General features: G+C 31.8%; 2 protein-coding genes across 14 annotated transcripts in view; one reads left to right on the top strand and one right to left on the bottom strand.

Annotated features, from left to right (window-relative positions):
- Positions 1-1,848: 1,848 nt before the first annotated feature.
- On the top strand, positions 1,849-8,075 carry Btz (CASC3 exon junction complex subunit). Of its 2 annotated transcripts, XM_070309405.1 has the most exons (9): positions 1,849-2,108; positions 3,343-3,773; positions 3,867-3,999; positions 4,096-4,247; positions 4,330-4,742; positions 5,130-5,369; positions 5,505-5,537; positions 5,863-6,107; positions 6,205-8,075. In XM_070309405.1, exons 1-9 carry the CDS (start codon positions 2,010-2,012, stop codon positions 6,823-6,825), a joined length of 2,367 nt encoding a protein of 788 aa, XP_070165506.1. In that variant the 5' UTR covers positions 1,849-2,009; the 3' UTR covers positions 6,826-8,075. The 2 variants fall into 2 exon arrangements, with proteins under 2 accessions (XP_070165506.1, XP_070165507.1); XM_070309406.1 differs by lacking the exon at positions 5,505-5,537.
- An 856-nt stretch (positions 8,076-8,931) lies between these two features.
- The window catches only part of LOC138940476 (orexin receptor type 2), a 46,187-nt gene continuing 37,935 nt past the window's right edge, over positions 8,932-17,183 (bottom strand). For 11 of the 12 annotated variants that reach the window (XM_070309408.1, XM_070309411.1, XM_070309416.1 and 8 more), the window contains one exon: positions 8,932-9,348. In XM_070309408.1, the coding sequence (XP_070165509.1) occupies positions 9,116-9,348 (233 nt within the window). In that variant the 3' untranslated portion in view covers positions 8,932-9,115. The remainder of the gene's footprint in view (positions 9,349-17,183) is intronic. The other variant, XR_011448003.1, reaches the window with a different exon arrangement.

Raw genomic sequence — 17,183 nt, 5'->3', positions numbered from 1 at the left:
TGGATGGGGTGCCAACCATCCTTTAAAATTATCTTCATCTAGCCACGCATTAACAAAACGTCTTTCTTCTTTCTTAATGGTTCCTTTCAGGGTTGGGAAAGTTACTTTATAAAAGTAACTCGTTACCGTTACCGTTATTTTTTCTAAAAAGTAACTCGTTACCGTTACTCGTTACTAATTTTAAAAAGTAACTCGTTACCGTTACAGTTACTAAAAAGTAACGAGTCGTTACAATTTCCGTTACTTTTTTACAATACAAACTAATAAATTATTTGGCATAAGAAAAACTTTTAAAAAATTGTAAGCAAGATTTCATTCAAGATTTATTACAAAATAAATGATTAAATTTTATCGAAATTCTTTATTAATTTTTAATAAAATTTGTTGCTTCATAGTATCATCATTTAAATGCCCTCTTTGTGGTGTTAATACAGAGCCAACGATGCTAAACATTCTTTCTACAGATACACTGCTTGGTAGAGCTGTATTATATTTAATAAAAAGTTTTTTAAGTTTTGGATAGTCGTTTAACATTTCTATATTACAATTATTTGATTTTAAAAACCGTTGCAATTCTTCTTGTTCAGATTCATTTTGCACCGTTTTTTGCTCAAAAATGAAAAAATCATCGTGATCGTCAGATTTTCCAGCTTTTGGAGAATTTTCAGTTGATCGGATTCCCAATAAATCCTCCAAGTAATTTTCAGCACGTTTTCTTTTTTCTCCGGTTAACCAGTTTAACTTAAATTTTGGATGTAAACATGCTGCTATTATTAATTCTTTTGTTTCAAATATTGTAAGAAATCTAAAATCAAATATAGTCAATTAAGCGACATTGTTTGTTTTATTGAAATTAATATTTTTGAATCAATAGTTTAAAATAAAATAATATTTTTCAATTAAATCCTTATTTAAAATTGAATAACATATGTATTAATCAAATTAATAAGTTACCTTTTATTTAAACCTTGCTGAATAGCTTCAACTAATGAATGGCAATCTATAAGGTCAGATTTGAGATTTTCTAATTTTCGTTGCAAGGTATTTAGAACTGGTAGTAAATGAGAGCTCTGCTTTTCCGAAAAGATAAAGCTCTCATTGGATATCGCGCGTCGCGTCATCGCACTGGTCTGCAAGAGCCATAAGTTGATCAATCACATTCAAGCATTTTTACAACATAATAAGAATGCTAATTGCTCGATTTGCTTACGGCTTTACGGTTAAGATAAAAATTTTATCACGCACAATAGCAAGAATAATATCTTAAATAAATAAAAAAATTTGAAAAAAGTAACGATAAAAGTAACTGTTAAATTCGTTACTCGTTACCGAAAAATGTAACAAAGTTACTTTTTCCGTTACAAATAAAATTTGTAACGCCATTACCGTTACAGTTACCGAAAAAAAGTAACTGTAACGGTAACGGCGTTACAAGTAACGCGTTACTTCCCAACCCTGGTTTCTTTTTTGTTTTTATCTTCCATACTAATAAAGAAAATAATATCTATGTATTATCATTTATCTACTCTATACTTAGCCTCCTCTGGAACCCGCCAAAACTTTTGCGCCTAATTGCCTTTGTGTGCACACTACATACTAACTATATACACCGTCGCTGGATTTCTCTACCACTGCGTTGCGCATGCGCGAAAAAGCGTCCCCGAGAACAACACTGGCAATGCTTCGAAGCATCTCTAGCATCTTCACGACCGCAGCCATAATTTCGTGGGTGCGTAAAATTTTTTTTTTTTTTCGATATTGGCAGGTCTGATTCTGGAATTATACTTTTCGCCGCGAGATGTCGTTGCGAGATCAATTCAGACGTTCAGAGAGTGAGTCGCCGCTCTTGTAAATTCTCGATATGTGGTAACGAGATGACGAGAACTCGGCTTGACACAGCTCACGCAAGGTATCCCGCGATCATCGGTTTTCTCCTCTGTTAATTTTCGCGACTGACACGACGAAACTGTACAGAAACGTCATAGTTTATCTTTCGACCCGAGTGAAACATGTCGGACACACGACGACGTCGAAAATCCAATCAATCGTGCGGCTCTGACGATCTCTCGGACTCGTACGAGGAGCTGAACGCGACAAAGGAGACCCAGGTAAGTGTTGATCGAAAATTTCTTTCCCCGAGATAAATCTTATCACGGTACAAAGGATCCCTCGATGAGGACCACATGTTTTCGCGTGTCGCACAGCGTCCTGCACGCGATGATTCGAATTTTATCGTTCTATGCGAGATGAGACGACGAGAGTTCGTTGCTCGAATCCACAATCGAGAGCAGATAGCGAAATTAAGTAGACTCGTGAGTTGCGATCGGTTATCTATCATAAATTTTACTATCACATTTTTTTATATGTCACGAGTACTATTACAAAAGCCTAAAGCTCGTTCTTTCGTCGCAAATTTATATATATCGACGATGATTTTAAAAATCGTCCTTCTCTAACGGATATTTATCTCTCGCGATCTTATAACAGTACATCAATAGATATATATTATTAAAAATTTTTCAAATATATTTGAAAGTTTTGAAAATTTGTGAAGTTTTTTTCTATCAAACGTATCAATGTATTATTAATAAAACAAATAGGTATCTCTTATTTTTTGTTGAATGCAGTTTAATCTAGTGTTATCTTTTGACTTGTTTGCACATAGTTCATATTAATCATCATATATTAAAAATAAAAAATTAAACTAAGAGGAATAATAATTGTTTCCATTATTACTGTATAAAAAATTTTTGGATTTTGAATATATCAGAAAACTATGTATAAAGTTGAGATTTCTTTTTTATAATAAACTCTTTGACGCAACAAAATGTTTATCACTGCTTACTAAAATGGATGGATGAATCTAACAATTAAATTTATTAAATTTTTATTTTTCGAGATTTTGACTTTTAATTTGTCAAAAAATTATTGTCAAAATACAATAGATTGTATAGGCTAATTACGGAAACATTTTTTGAAAGAATTAAAAATAAATATGTTCTATTAATAAGATTAATTAATATGTGGACAAAAATATCTATTATGTAAAAGTGTATATACAAAAAAAAGAAATACTATGTTTATGATTAATGCTAAATATATATTAGAAATACTTTGAATATAATCTATTATTTATTTATTTGTGAAATTATTAATAACATTTTTATAAAGCTTATATATATATATATATATATTTACAACTTATCAATATTGAATATTTTGATAGAAATATTTTTATAAAATTTTTGTAATAACAACTAATGTGTGTAAACTGTTGTTTTGTATTTGAATAATGTTTTATTGACTAATGTATTGACTATTGTTACATTGACTTTTTTATAGAGTAGTGAACAGACTGATGGACATCAAGATTCAGAATGTGACATTTATGAAAGTGATTCGGATGCCGAATCGCAGGAAGGTGGTGAACAACGTGAAAGCGGAGATGGTCAAGAGGAAGAAAAACCGCAAAAGAAATTGGACGACGACGAGGACAGACGTAATCCGCAGTATATTCCGAAACGAGGAACGTTTTATGAGCACGATGATCGTACAACTGATGAAGTAACTGATAATAACGCAGAAACACAAACAAGTGCAAAAGAAACTAAGGAGAAGAAGGTATGGAAGGATAAGGAAGATAAGTGGGATCATGATCGATATAATGATGAAGAACAAGCTCCAAAAAGACCTGAAGAATTGATAGCAACTTATGGTTATGATATTAGAAATGAAGAAGGACCACCTAGAGCTAGAAGGAGAAGAAGATATGGGTGAGTTTATCAGTATATAATATACTATATTTTTTTATATATGTTGATAGTAATTTTCTTATGTTACAAATTACTATTTATGTATATTTTTAGTCGTGGGCCTAACAAATATACAAGAAATTGGGAAGATGAAGATGCTTATGGGAAAACTACTACTCCTGGTAGAGGAAATAACAGACGCTTCCATAAAAATAGTGAAGATTTTCCTGCTCTTGGTAATAGTAAGGTAAATGTAACAAAATATATGTGATGTTATTTATTACAAAATAGAATTCTATAAATTCTATCAAATATTATTTTTTGTTTTTTAAAATTAATATAGAATACTTCAAGTAAAGTAGAGGAGCCTGTGATTTCATCAGCTTGGTACAGTAGCAAGAACAAAACACAAAATAAAACACAAAATTTTCCGCCACTTCAATCTCAGCAGGATAACACAAAGACTAAGCCTGCTACTGTCTCTAATACATTCATGTATGTATATATAATAATTTTTCTATATTATATTTACAAAGCAAATCTTATCAACAAAACTTTATATCAAAAATTGTTACAGAAATGAAAATAAGGCACCAGACGAACCTACCAATACATCTTGGAAAAAGGATGGCAAGCATATTGTTCAAAATCAAAATATAAATGGAAGCGCAGGATCTGGTGGTGATGCAGAAAAATCAGTTAATATCAAAACATCACCAAGAGAAAATAACAAGAGGAATCCGCCAGAGTCTGTAAGCTTGGCCGCGAGTAGGACGCGTGGAAGGGGTTTCAAGTCCAATGCTAATAACAACATGGTCACTAACAGAATAGTTGAGAATAAATCAAAGGGACGTGGCCCTGGTTCAGTTACAATCGAGAATAGACGGAACAATACTGCGCAGCATAATGATGAACACCAGCTTGTTCATGATATGAAACAAGTCAATATTAATGATGATAGTCAATATCATCAGCCTGTACGACATAATAGTAAGTTTTTATTAAATATAATGTTTTTAAAAAAAATCAAGGAATGTAAGAATTATATTTATTGAATATTTTTTATGATTAATAATAAGATTTGTATAAATATTGTTTTAAGTTAAAAAAGTTAAAATCCTATAAAATTAACAATTTTTTATCAATTAAAAATATGCGGTATGTTGCTAATATTTTCTTAATTATATTTTTTGGTATTTTTCTTTTTAATATTTTATTCTAAATATTTGACGATTAAGATGTAAAAACAAGAAATTAATCTTTTTTCTCATTCTCAAGGAAAATGTATTAATTTATATTAGTTTTTAGCTTAAATTTTTAACTAGATAATTGCAGTGTTTTTAGATTAATCTTTATTTTTACTTCTAATTTGTGTAGAAGGCTTTTTTGCATCCTCCAATCAACATAGATCAAACACAGTACCACCTAGAATGCAACAGTCACATCAGCAACAAACGCATGCGCAACAACAAACAATACAGCAGCAACAACAAGATAGTTCTGGAAGCAGACCCAAACGATACTCCAGTCTTCGTCAACGACCTACTATTTCAGAAACTTCCACCCAACAAAATTATCCATCTCAACACGCTCAACATGGGTATTTTCCACCTCAAGGTAATAATACATATTGATACATATCTTATTGTATTTTAAATTGCACTTAAATTTATTAAGCTGATTATAATAATATATTTTACATGTCTTTAATACAATATATTTAACATGAATATGTCACTTTTGCATACCTAGCTGGAAATTCAAGAGCTGTTTTAGAATCTCAAGGTAAGAGAGAAAAGAATACATATACAAAGTTATTCTAATATATATACATATATTTTTAAACAAATGTTTTTATTTCTAAAATTTTTAATGTTATTTTTTTGAAAAAATTACAAAAACCAATTTAAAAACCTCAATATATCAGAAAAGGATATAGAAATGGAAATTATTAATTACTTATACTTAAAACTTGTTAATGGCAATAATAGCATATATCGAATTCTCATTATATACGAATTTCTTGATTAATTAAAAATATAATCATTTTTATTTATTTCATAAAACATTTCATCTGATTCAGCTAATTTGTCATCTTTTATTGTTTCAGGTTATCCACAAGGTCATTTCGAACAGCCTTCTCCAGCCACAGCACCCATAACAGGACAACCCGTTATTTCTTTACCTGGTGGACAACCTGCTAGTTACGCGCCGCCGGCATTTTTAGTACCGCCACCGCAATTCATACCTCCTCAAACGGCGCCTCCTAGTATAATTAATTATGTTCCTGGTCCGAATGGACCGACATTTTCACCAAACTATCAAGGTTATCAGGGATATAATCCTTCAGTACAGGTGAAAACAATAAATTTATTTAAACATAAGACGAAACAAATAATTTGCAAAAGAAAGATAGGAATATAATAATATAATGCACTTTGTATGCTTGCAGCCTCAAGGGCCACCGCCACCGCAAGAATTGTTCCAACCACAAGGGTGTACTTATTACAGTCCAGCGCAACAACAGCAGCAGCAACAACAAGCAGCTCTTATGCGGCGACCGAAAGCGGCGATACCCATTCTTCCACCGCCTGATAATCAGCAAAGCGGAAGAGGAAGAGGTAGAAGCACTCAGCAGTATCAGAATAATCAATCAGGTAGTAATACACAACAGATTGAACAACAAGAAATCAAGAGTGGTAACGCGGTGGAAAGTGACGAAAAACCAATACCGGGACAATTCGATAGTGCACAAGTCGAGCAGTCATATACTCCGGTTCAAGAGTCTCAAGAGAATCAAATTTCGGACATGGTCAGAACAGTGAATGACGCGGATGAGAAAGTAGAAATAAATACCAACGTCGATACTCGTATCATTGTTGACACGCTTGTTCAAAAAGATAACGTGGAGGATAGCATCAGTGTCAAAGAACTGTTGGAAACAACTTCTAATGAAAAAAATACGATTACAGACAGTCCAACGACGTCGACCATTGTTGAGACTGAACGCGAATTAGGTAATATTGAATCCGCGATTCCCGAGAGTACCATTGTGGAAAAAGCTGCAGCTTAAAAAGAGGTAATAATTATTATTATTTGCGCTTCGCATTCACATACACAGCGATCGCGTTCCTCTTGTCGTAAGCTGGATAGATGGATGTCGTTCTGCAGACTATTCGCAATGCGATTGAGGAACGTTGCTTCTTATTAACTTATGGAAACAATAATCCATATTTGTATTAATAATAAATATTCAAATAGCAGTCTTATAATGCTGATGTTATTGCTTGGTATATAAAATAACGATGGTTTTTTCGTATGCAAAATCTATCTAATATACTTGGTCATTATTTAGCAAAAGACATTATCATGTAATATACTTGGAAGAGTCGGCAGCTGCGCGGGCCATGTGACTGTGACTTGATATATATAAAACTGATATAATTCTATATATATATACTTTTTCAATGTTATGACTACCTACAGTGCAGAAATGTTTGTAGTTATAATATTAATGAAATACATTTCATTGAACAACATATAAGTTGTGCATCTCTTTGTACATGTAGAGGAATAATATTTTGTATGCAATCTGGGGATAATACCAATATTTAATTTAACAGATATGTTTGTTGTTTTCATCTCTGTCTTCTTTACATATTTCTACACTTTTTTTCTTTTTTTTCTCTGACAGACGAAAAGTTGAAAAAATATTTATCTTAGAAAATGTGTAAAGAAAATAGCTGAAAAAAATAAATCTAATATCTACTTATCACTTTTTCTTTCTTTTATATTATAATGATTCTTTCTTTATGATATTTTATTTACATTGAGTTTTACAAAGTGGCTCTTGTCATAAATAATATAGGTATATACAAATTTCCTTTTTTTTTTTTTAATGATATTTAAGCTACGAATCTAAGGTCTGAATTGAATATAATAGAGAATTTCATCAATTAAATAAAATAATTAAACTTTTACACATTTTAAAAACGGTGAAAGTGCACTAAGAAAGAAATAATTAATTCTTTTTTTAACTCGCCGCAATTAGTTTTAGGAGTAATGGCAAAGTTGTACAAAATCGTAAGAAACAAAATTCTCTAAAAGAATTTTCATTAAGAAATTTATATATGATAAAAAACTTGCAGTTTTGCGCAATAAGCTGTAAAATTAAATGAAAATGAGTCAAGAAATGACATAATTTGTTCTAGCATATTGTACAGTTTATATAACTAGTACCGTATGTGTAATAACTTTATGATAATTGTAAGAAGAATTACATATACTTTATTAAACTTTGTAGATATATTCTGATATGTCCAAATGTATCATAGAAAATAAATATTACAAATGATACACAAAACGAAATATTAAATTTTTTTAATTATACCAAATAGATAGAACATAATGCTTTATATTTACATAATAGCATTTGTTTGTTTAAATTTAATTATGCGTTAAAGTCTGCATTTTTTAATTATGATGTATTGTAAACTATTTTATCTTTTAATCTAAGTTTGACTTGTGTGTAGTTCGCTGTAAGCTGTGTTAACAGTCTGCTGTCTGCGCGCGCAGCGGCAACTACTTCGATGATTGGTTGACGAGTGCGACACTAGCGCTCACGGAAGATCTTATGAGATTACGGATCAGGTGAAGAAGGAATATAGCGTTGGATATTGGCTGCGTTCGAGAAGCACGTTTACGCGCTAAAAGTTGCGCGCGCGTTCTATCTTTGTTATTTACTAAAAATTGAATAGAGATAGAGCACGTTCATAATGTTAAAAGTGTGCTTCTCGAGCGCATCCATTGTAAAAGACGGACGTGGAAATGCAGAGATGTTGCTAAACATAAAGAACGTGTTCGTGTCAATTGATATTGCAATAAAGATAAAAGCCCGCCATTCCCCCGTTAGGGTTTTACAATGTATTGTCATTTACATCTACAGTACAATAAAGTAGAATGTTTAAAGCAGTCAATTCAACGATACTGCGCAAATTCATATAATTGCCTATTCATTTTAATTCAGCAAAATTGTAAGAAAAGCCATTTTTGAACGAGAGATGTACTTCTCTCTCTCTCTCTCTCTCTCTCTCTCTCTCTATATATATATATATATATATATATATATATATATATATATATATATATATATATATATAACAGTAGTACATAGGAATAATTTGAACTATATTTCTTCGTTGTACAAAGCATCCCAAAATCACCAAATGTTGTTTTAATATTATTTTATAATATTAAAAATGTTTATTTTTGTCTCTGCTAAAACTAGTATCGATTTTAAAATATTTACATGGAAAAGAACATTTTGTGTATTTTGGGATACGAAATGCAGAAACAAATGAGATTTATTCCTGTTTTTCACTCTGCGGTATATTGATTATAGCACTAAGAGGTATTACCTCGGTACTTTGTTGAACATTATTATTATTGGACAGCGTATGAACTGATCTCGTGTATGTTCGAGATCTCTGTTTAAGAGGATCCGAGATGCCCGTAACATATTCACGTTTATGGATGCAGGTTGTTTTGTTGTTGTGGAAACATCGAAAATTGCGCTTGAACTCCTTGCGAAATTTTCCTGCAACAAACATATATACGTTGTGTAATCTTTATACATCCGATTATACTTTATACGAAACGAATATTTATTACTACATAGCATAAAGTGTAATAAAAGACGCAGGAAAGGATATAAAAATTATACACGAAGCATATGTAGATCCAAAAGCAAAAGACTGGAAAAAGTCTGTAATTTGTAAGTTTTTATTTTAAACATGAATTTATATCCAATGCTAATGATATTGTGGGATATTTGTAACATAAGGTATAAAGAATTGCACAAGTAATAGTAAAAATATAAAAGTGAAACAAAACACATGTAAACAAAGGAGCACGATAAAAGAGTTAGAGATTCTATAATCTCACAGATAAAACACATAGATATTTTTGGACTTGTGTATTGTTTAGATTTCAATGTTTTTTAAAGATATAATTTAATTAATTCCATCAACACAGAAAAACACATTATAAAACGATTAGAAAAAGGGATAGAAAAATTCAAAGAGCTTTTAAAGCAATTCCTAACTTCGAAGATTAGGCATATTTAATTTTGCATTGTTTATGAAATATTTCGTTGAATGTTTAAAGTATTTTATGTGATTTATATTTTAATACATTTTTTAAAAACATTAGTAGATAAGCAAATTTCAAATTTCATTCCGCATTTCGATATTTCAATATTATTCTAATTGAATTGCAAATTGCATTAAAAATAAAAATTGCTGCAATATATATTATATAATCTCTATTTTTAAAAGAGAGATATATATCTAATTTCTATTAAATATTTTGAATTTCGCTCCTACGTTAAATGACTACTGTGATTGGCCCGGTTTCGCTAGTTCGAAACTCGTAATTGCACGGATCTAACACGGCCGTTCTGGTACTTCGAGAATCGCTCTCGAAAATTTCAAATCACAGTGAAGTACGTCGCCACATGTTGCAGATCCGCGTTTGAATCGCTCCGCATTTTTTCGCAATCGTTGCTATCTAATGTAAATCTCGCGGACGAAGAAATCGGAAGCGCCACATAAAGGGCTCATCGTAATGTAAACGCCGTACACAGCGGTTATTATAACGATTTGAATATCGCGATTTGAGTATCGGTTGTCTCGTAGCCAGGGAATCGATCGAGATCCTTTTCTCGTTAAAATGCATAACAAGTGCAATCGATGAACGATCGTCATTAGGTATGCTATTCCGTAATTAAGCGGGGAGCACACACTTTTGCATAAGCACATAATCATAAGCATAAGGAATTTGATTGGTCAATTTCCTTATGCATAAGGAAACGGACCAATCAATTTGCATCTTTTTGGAACGATTTTATTTACATCATTCTCTCTGTATTTTTTCTAAAGATTACCCATACAGCACCGCAAGATTGCAATAACATTATTGCACCAACATTTTTCTGCAAGATTGGAATATTGCAGAAACATTGCGAAATGTTGCTGCAACGTTGTTATGATATTGCAGCAACAGTAAAATGTCCGCCTACAGAAATATTGCAATATAATATTGCAGCAACATAGCAATATAATATATATGCAATAATGCTTTATGTATATTTATCGACATAATATCCTTAACATATGAAAAAAATAATAAGAAATTAAGCCTATAAGAGTCAGGATCTAGCGTGTATATATAGTTTTTCTGTATTATAATAATAACGAAATTATAAAATGTAAATTTTTCAGTACACATTCGACTTCCTGCAGTGACAGAGAATATCTAAGAGAAATAAGAAAAAACTCAATTTGCAATTGTGTAAATTCACAATTTCTTTGTATCCGAAATATTCAGATATTCGGATGAAAAATGATTATGGTGAATTTACGCATACAACGAGTTTTTTCACATCTCTCTTGTCTTTATATAATCTCAAAATTTATTTATTAAAATCTGAAGTATCTTTCGCATATTAGAAAATTATTATCAAATATTTGATTTTATATAAGAATGGAAACTATTAAAAGAATTCTTAGTCCAATGTGTCTGAGCCCCTGTATTAGGGTCATATCATACGACTTAAATTAACAAAAATAGTTATTATATCTTTTTAATCTTACTAGCCGCTCTTTGTAAACTTTATATAATCATCATGATTAAAAATTAAATGCGGAATAGATAGCGCAACATGCGCCGCATAGTGGTAAACGAATGAACTAGCGATTATTGAATACTTTTTTTGTAATATTTTCGGAATGTTGCTGTAACATTGCTAAAGTTATATTGTAAAATAATGTCTGCAATATTTCTGCAACATTAAACTGCAATATGCAATATTACAATGTTGCAGCAATGTTTTGTTGCAAGCTTCAGTGATGTATAGGTAATCATTTATTGCGAGAGTTAGTAATTTTCTCTTAGCGGCAGAAAAGGGTGTTTACGTTTAGTAATCGGATTTGCAATCGGATTAATCGCAGTCATATCAACCGACTAATGTTCCCTAGACTAATCGGATTTGTAAATGTGTCTATGGAGCGATCGGATTAGCTCGTTAATAAGGGACTGTAGGAAAGCGCGAAAATTTCACTCGTATCCTAGAATTTTAAGAAGAAATATAAAAGTATAGATATGTATGTTTTTGTTATTCTCATAATAACTTTCATTCTCCTTTACATTGAGTGATAGATGTATTAATCCCAGCAAGCAAAATGATGCAAACTTTGCGCAAAGTTTGCAGCAAACCCGAGCATGCCTTTACAGCAAAATTGTAACAAGGTGTGTCCGGAAAAAGCTTAGCTTTTGCTGGCAAGGCTTGTCGCAATAGTGTGATGCACATTTTACGCAAATAATAGAGCAAACCTTGCCGTGCACGGCATGACAACAAATTTGTCGCAAGAACAAGACAAATCTTGCTGTGCACGGGATGACAGCAAATTTGTGGCAAGACCAGGACAAACCTTGCTGTGCACGGGATGACAGCAAATTTGTGGCAAGAATAGGGCAAACCTTGCCGTGTACGGCATGATAACAAATTTATGGCAAGAATAGAGCAAACCTTGCCGTGCACGGGATGACAGCAAATTTGTGACAAGAATAGGGCAAACCTTACCGTGTACGGCATGATAGCAATTTAATATAATTAGTTTAGCTAGAACAACTAAAATAAAAACTTTGTTTTTATTTTACCGAATTGTTCCTGCTTAAACACGTTTTCCTCGTTTGTATCCATTTGCAATTATCTCTAAAAAAAATATTATTTTAAAAAACTAATATGTTAAAGATATTAAAACAGAGTGAGGTGCGGCTATTTATTTCTTTAAAATATATCAGTAAAACATTAATACATCTATTACTCAATATACATTTGAAGGAGAATGAACCCAGTAAGCAAAATGTTAGCAGTCTGCCAGCAGTTTGCGAGCAAATTCAAGCAGAATATTGCTGCAGATTGGTATCAACTGCGTCCGCATTAAGCTTGTGTTTTGCAGAACCTGTCGACATAAGCTGACAGCAAATCGACTGCAGAAATCAAGCAGGATCTGCGCAACGCAGTTAAATGCCAGATTGGCGGCAGAAACCGAGCAGGATCTGCGCAACGCAGTTTGATGTCAGATTAGTGGCAGAAATCGAGCAGGATCTGTTGTCATAATTTAAATGGAATAGCTGGCATTTTAATGCTTCATTAATTTATATTGCTCGTTTCGCTTAAAAGATAATAAATGAGATATACAATGTATATTAATATATCTTTATTTTATTGAGACACAAAATATTAAATTTTGGTCACAAATGACCAATTAGACGTCCTAAATTAGATCTCATAAGATTCGAAAATGACATCAATAATTGATATATCACATTCACGGGACGTCATTTGCTAACGTTTGTATTAATAACATATAAATATATAATATTAATAACATATATTAATATATATAGAAAAATTTAAATAATTTAATTTATAAAATTTAAGAGTTTATCTATATGCAATAGAAGTTAATTTCTATTTTTTATATCTTAAGTAGGTAATAACAAAATATTTTTACTTATTCGGACAGAAATTGACCGAATAAATGAAAATCGGACATATATCTATCCGATTTCTCAAAAATCAGTTCAATATCTGAATTTCCCTGTACGGGAACGATATCAGAAATTAAACTAATGGAAATAATTACATATATTATTAGCTCCATTTTGCAGGCTATATGCTCATGACAAGAACTTGAATACGAGTATACAAAGTGAATAATGCGTCGCACAGCGGTAAGCGAATAAAATATACTTCAATATATTTCAAAATATATTTCAATAAATAGCTAAAAACTGCATATTCTGCTCGATTTCTACTTCCAATTTGTTGTTAGATTGCGCACGCGCAGATCTTGTGCGGTTTCTGCCATCAATCTGGCATCAAACTGCATTGCGCACATCCTGCTTGGTTTCTGCTGCCAATCTGCTATGATAATTCTGTTCAAATCCTGTTCGGTTTCTGCTACTGATCTCTTGTCAAATTATGTCAGCAGGTTCGTAATATTTCTGCTGACGTTCTGCTATCCTTATTTGATATAACATATTTTGTATACAATCTGCAGTCTTTCTGCTGATAAAGATTTGCAGCAGACGTTTGGTAAAATATGTTTGAACAGACTTTGCTGACTGGGAAAGTTAATTATTATGAGAATAACAAAAAGTACATACATATCTACTTTTCTATTTCTTCTTAAAATTCTGCGATACGAGTGAAATTTTCGCGCTTTCCTACTGTCACTTATTAATAAGCTAATCCAATCGTTCTATAGACACGTCTACAAATCCGATTAGTCTAGGGAACTTTTTTCCTAGTCGGTTGACTGCGATTAATGATTGCAAATCCGATTACTAAACATAAACACGCGTAAAAAGTTTCGCCATTACATTTTCTTTTCTAGGGAGAAAATACGTGAACGTAGGAAATGCAACTAAAGCCAAGATGGCAGCATCGATTGTTTCGATACTATATCGATACAAGCGATATTGCGATTCTCGAAAGTTTGTATCGCCGTGAATTGCGGAAGAGATCGTCGCCAACGGATCGCGGAATCGCGTTCGAATCGCTCCGTATTTTTCACGATTCTTATTATCTAAAGGTGAAATTCGTGCGCGAGAAATTATCGCAACCCATACAACACTGAAGCTTGCAACAACATTGCTGTAACATTGCAAATATTGCATATTGCAGTTTAATGTTGCAGAAATATTGCAAAGACATTATTTTACAATATAACTTTAGCAATGTTACAGCAACATTCCGAAAATATTACAAAAAAAGTATTCAATAATCGCTAGTTCATTCGTTTACCGTTATGCGGCGCATATTGCGCTATCTATTCCGCATTTAATTTTTAGTCACGATGATTATACAAAGTTTACAAAGAGCGGCTAATAAGATTAAAAAGATATAATAACTATTTTTGTTAATTTAAGTCGTATGATATTACCCCAATACAGGGGCTCAGACATTGGACTAAGAATTCTTTTAATAGTTCCCATTCTTATATAAAATCAACAATTTGATAATAATTTTCTAATATGCAAAAGATACTTCAGATTTTAATAAATAAATTTTGATGTTATATAAAGACAAGAGAGATGTGAAAAAACTCGTATGCGTAAATTCACCACAATTTTTTTGCATCCGGATATCTGAATATGTCGGATACAAAGAAATTGTGAATTTACATAATTGCAAATTGAGTTTTTTCTTATTTCTCTTAGATATTCTCTGTCACTGAAGGAAGTCGAATGTGTACTGAAAAATTTACATTTTATAATTTCGTTATTATTATAATACGGAAAATCTATATACACGCTAGATCCTGACTCTTATAGGCCAATTTCTTATTATTTTTTTCATATGTTAAGGATATTATGTCGATACATAAAGCGTTATTGCATATATGGTATATTATATTGCTATGTTGCTGCAATATTATATTGCAATTTTTCTGTAGGCGGACATTTTACTGTTGCTGCCATATCATAACAACGTTGTAGTAACATTTTGCAATGTTTCTGCAATGTTGCAATCTTGCAGAAAAATATTGCTGCAATGTTGTTGCAATCTTGTGGTGCTGTATGGGAAGTATGCTCCCTTTAACGTTAATGTCATATACAACCGCTGTTACACGATATTATATCCATTATTCATGTCTATATCCGGGCGGTTAATTATATCCTTGTATTCTTGTTGATCGTGAAAAGTGCGATTGATGAATGATCATTGCCAGGTACGCCGTTCTATAATTAAATATATTTATTACATTTATTTGAAATATTTTATATTTCAATTATTTCTAATATTAAAATATCTCGAATAGTGTGTTTCTTATTAAATAGCACCTCTGTTCGTTTTAATTGCATTTTCTGCACATATTATTTTTGTTCTTTCTCGTCTAAAGAAGAGAGAGAGAGAGAGAGAGAGATTGGATATATATATATACAATAATTTTGAAAATGCTTACAACAAAAATTGTAGCTAAAAAACGAAGCTAGTAGCTGCGATCATTTTGATATTATTGATAAGCGATATCACGAGTTTCAAATATAGATTTTGAATCACGGAATTGCACGCATATCACTTGGTATTCCCGATTGCTTTTTTCTAAAAACGAGTTTCGCGCTCGCAAAAAATTATCTCTCATAAAATATCAAACGTTCATCGCGTAACGTCACGTATATAACTGCTATTACACGAAATATTATGATTTCAGCATTAACGATCTCACTTTTGTTTGCTCGGATTTGAAAGAAAACATCCTCTTCACATAGCCCACCCACAGTCATTACTTTTTCTCATCCAAGCGCAGCGAAAATGAAATTGATACACGATCATCGCAGATATTTATATATTCGCCAGGTATTTACATGTCAGATGTATGTCGATATTCTACGATCAGACTCGTTGATAAACAATATAAGAATAAAGTTGGATGCACACTATACATAATGTCATCGTTTACGTTAACGTAACTTGAAATATTTTTATATGGGTTTTAAATGGAGTAATATGTATTGTGACCGTCACAAACATTTAAAATCTATATGAAAATGTTTGACATTATATTGACATGACGGTGATTTTACGCAAAGTGTGATTGCAGCTTAAATCTGCATTTATATGGTTTTATCCCATACAGCACAGAACATTGCAATTACATTGCAGCAATGTTACAATCTTGCAAGTTGCAATGAAATATTGTTGAGACATTATTGGAATATGGAATTGTAATATTTTATGAGAATGTTACAACAACATTTCCAAAACATTACAAAAGACAGTTTTTGATAATCGCTACTTCGTTCGTTTACCTCTATGCGGCGCGCGTTGCGTTATCTCCCATACAGCACAGAACATTGCAATTACATTGCCGCAATGTTACAATCTTGCAAGTTGCAATGAAATATTGTTGAGACATTATTGGAATATGGAATTGTAATATTTTATGAGAATGTTACAGCAACATTTCCAAAACATTACAAAAGACAGTTTTTGATAATCGCTACTTCGTTCGTTTACCTCTATGCGGCGCGCGTTGCGTTATCTCCCATACAGCACAGAACATTGCAATTGCATTGCCGCAATGTTACAATCTTGCAAGTTGCAATGAAATATTGTTGAGACATTATTGGAATATGGAATTGTAATATTTTATGAGAATGTTGCAGCAACATTTCAAAAACATTACAGTTAAAAGACAGTTTTTGATAATCGCTACTTCGTTCGTTTACCACTATGCGGTGCGCGTTGCGTTATCTATCCCATATTTAAGTTTTAATCACGATGGTTATATAAAGCTTGCAAAAAGCGGTTAGTAATATTAAAGGTATAATAACTATTTTTATCAGATTAATTTGTCT

Source organism: Polyergus mexicanus, unplaced genomic scaffold, assembly GCF_030449975.1.
Source record: "Polyergus mexicanus isolate NDT 795.1 unplaced genomic scaffold, iyPolMexi1.0 SCAF_17, whole genome shotgun sequence".
Lineage (NCBI taxonomy): Eukaryota > Metazoa > Arthropoda > Insecta > Hymenoptera > Formicidae > Polyergus > Polyergus mexicanus.
The sequence above is the reverse complement of the archived record's forward strand: the minus strand, read 5'-3'. Positions and strand labels throughout refer to the sequence as shown.

Coding starts and splice junctions, on each gene's coding strand:
- Btz (XM_070309405.1), top strand. CDS start 2,010: ATGTCGGACACACGACGACGTCGAAAATCCAATCAATCGTGCGGCTCT. Junction 5,538..5,862: donor AGCTGTTTTAGAATCTCAAG/GTAAGAGAGAAA, acceptor TTATTGTTTCAG/GTTATCCACAAGGTCATTTC. Junction 6,108..6,204: donor GATATAATCCTTCAGTACAG/GTGAAAACAATA, acceptor GTATGCTTGCAG/CCTCAAGGGCCACCGCCACC.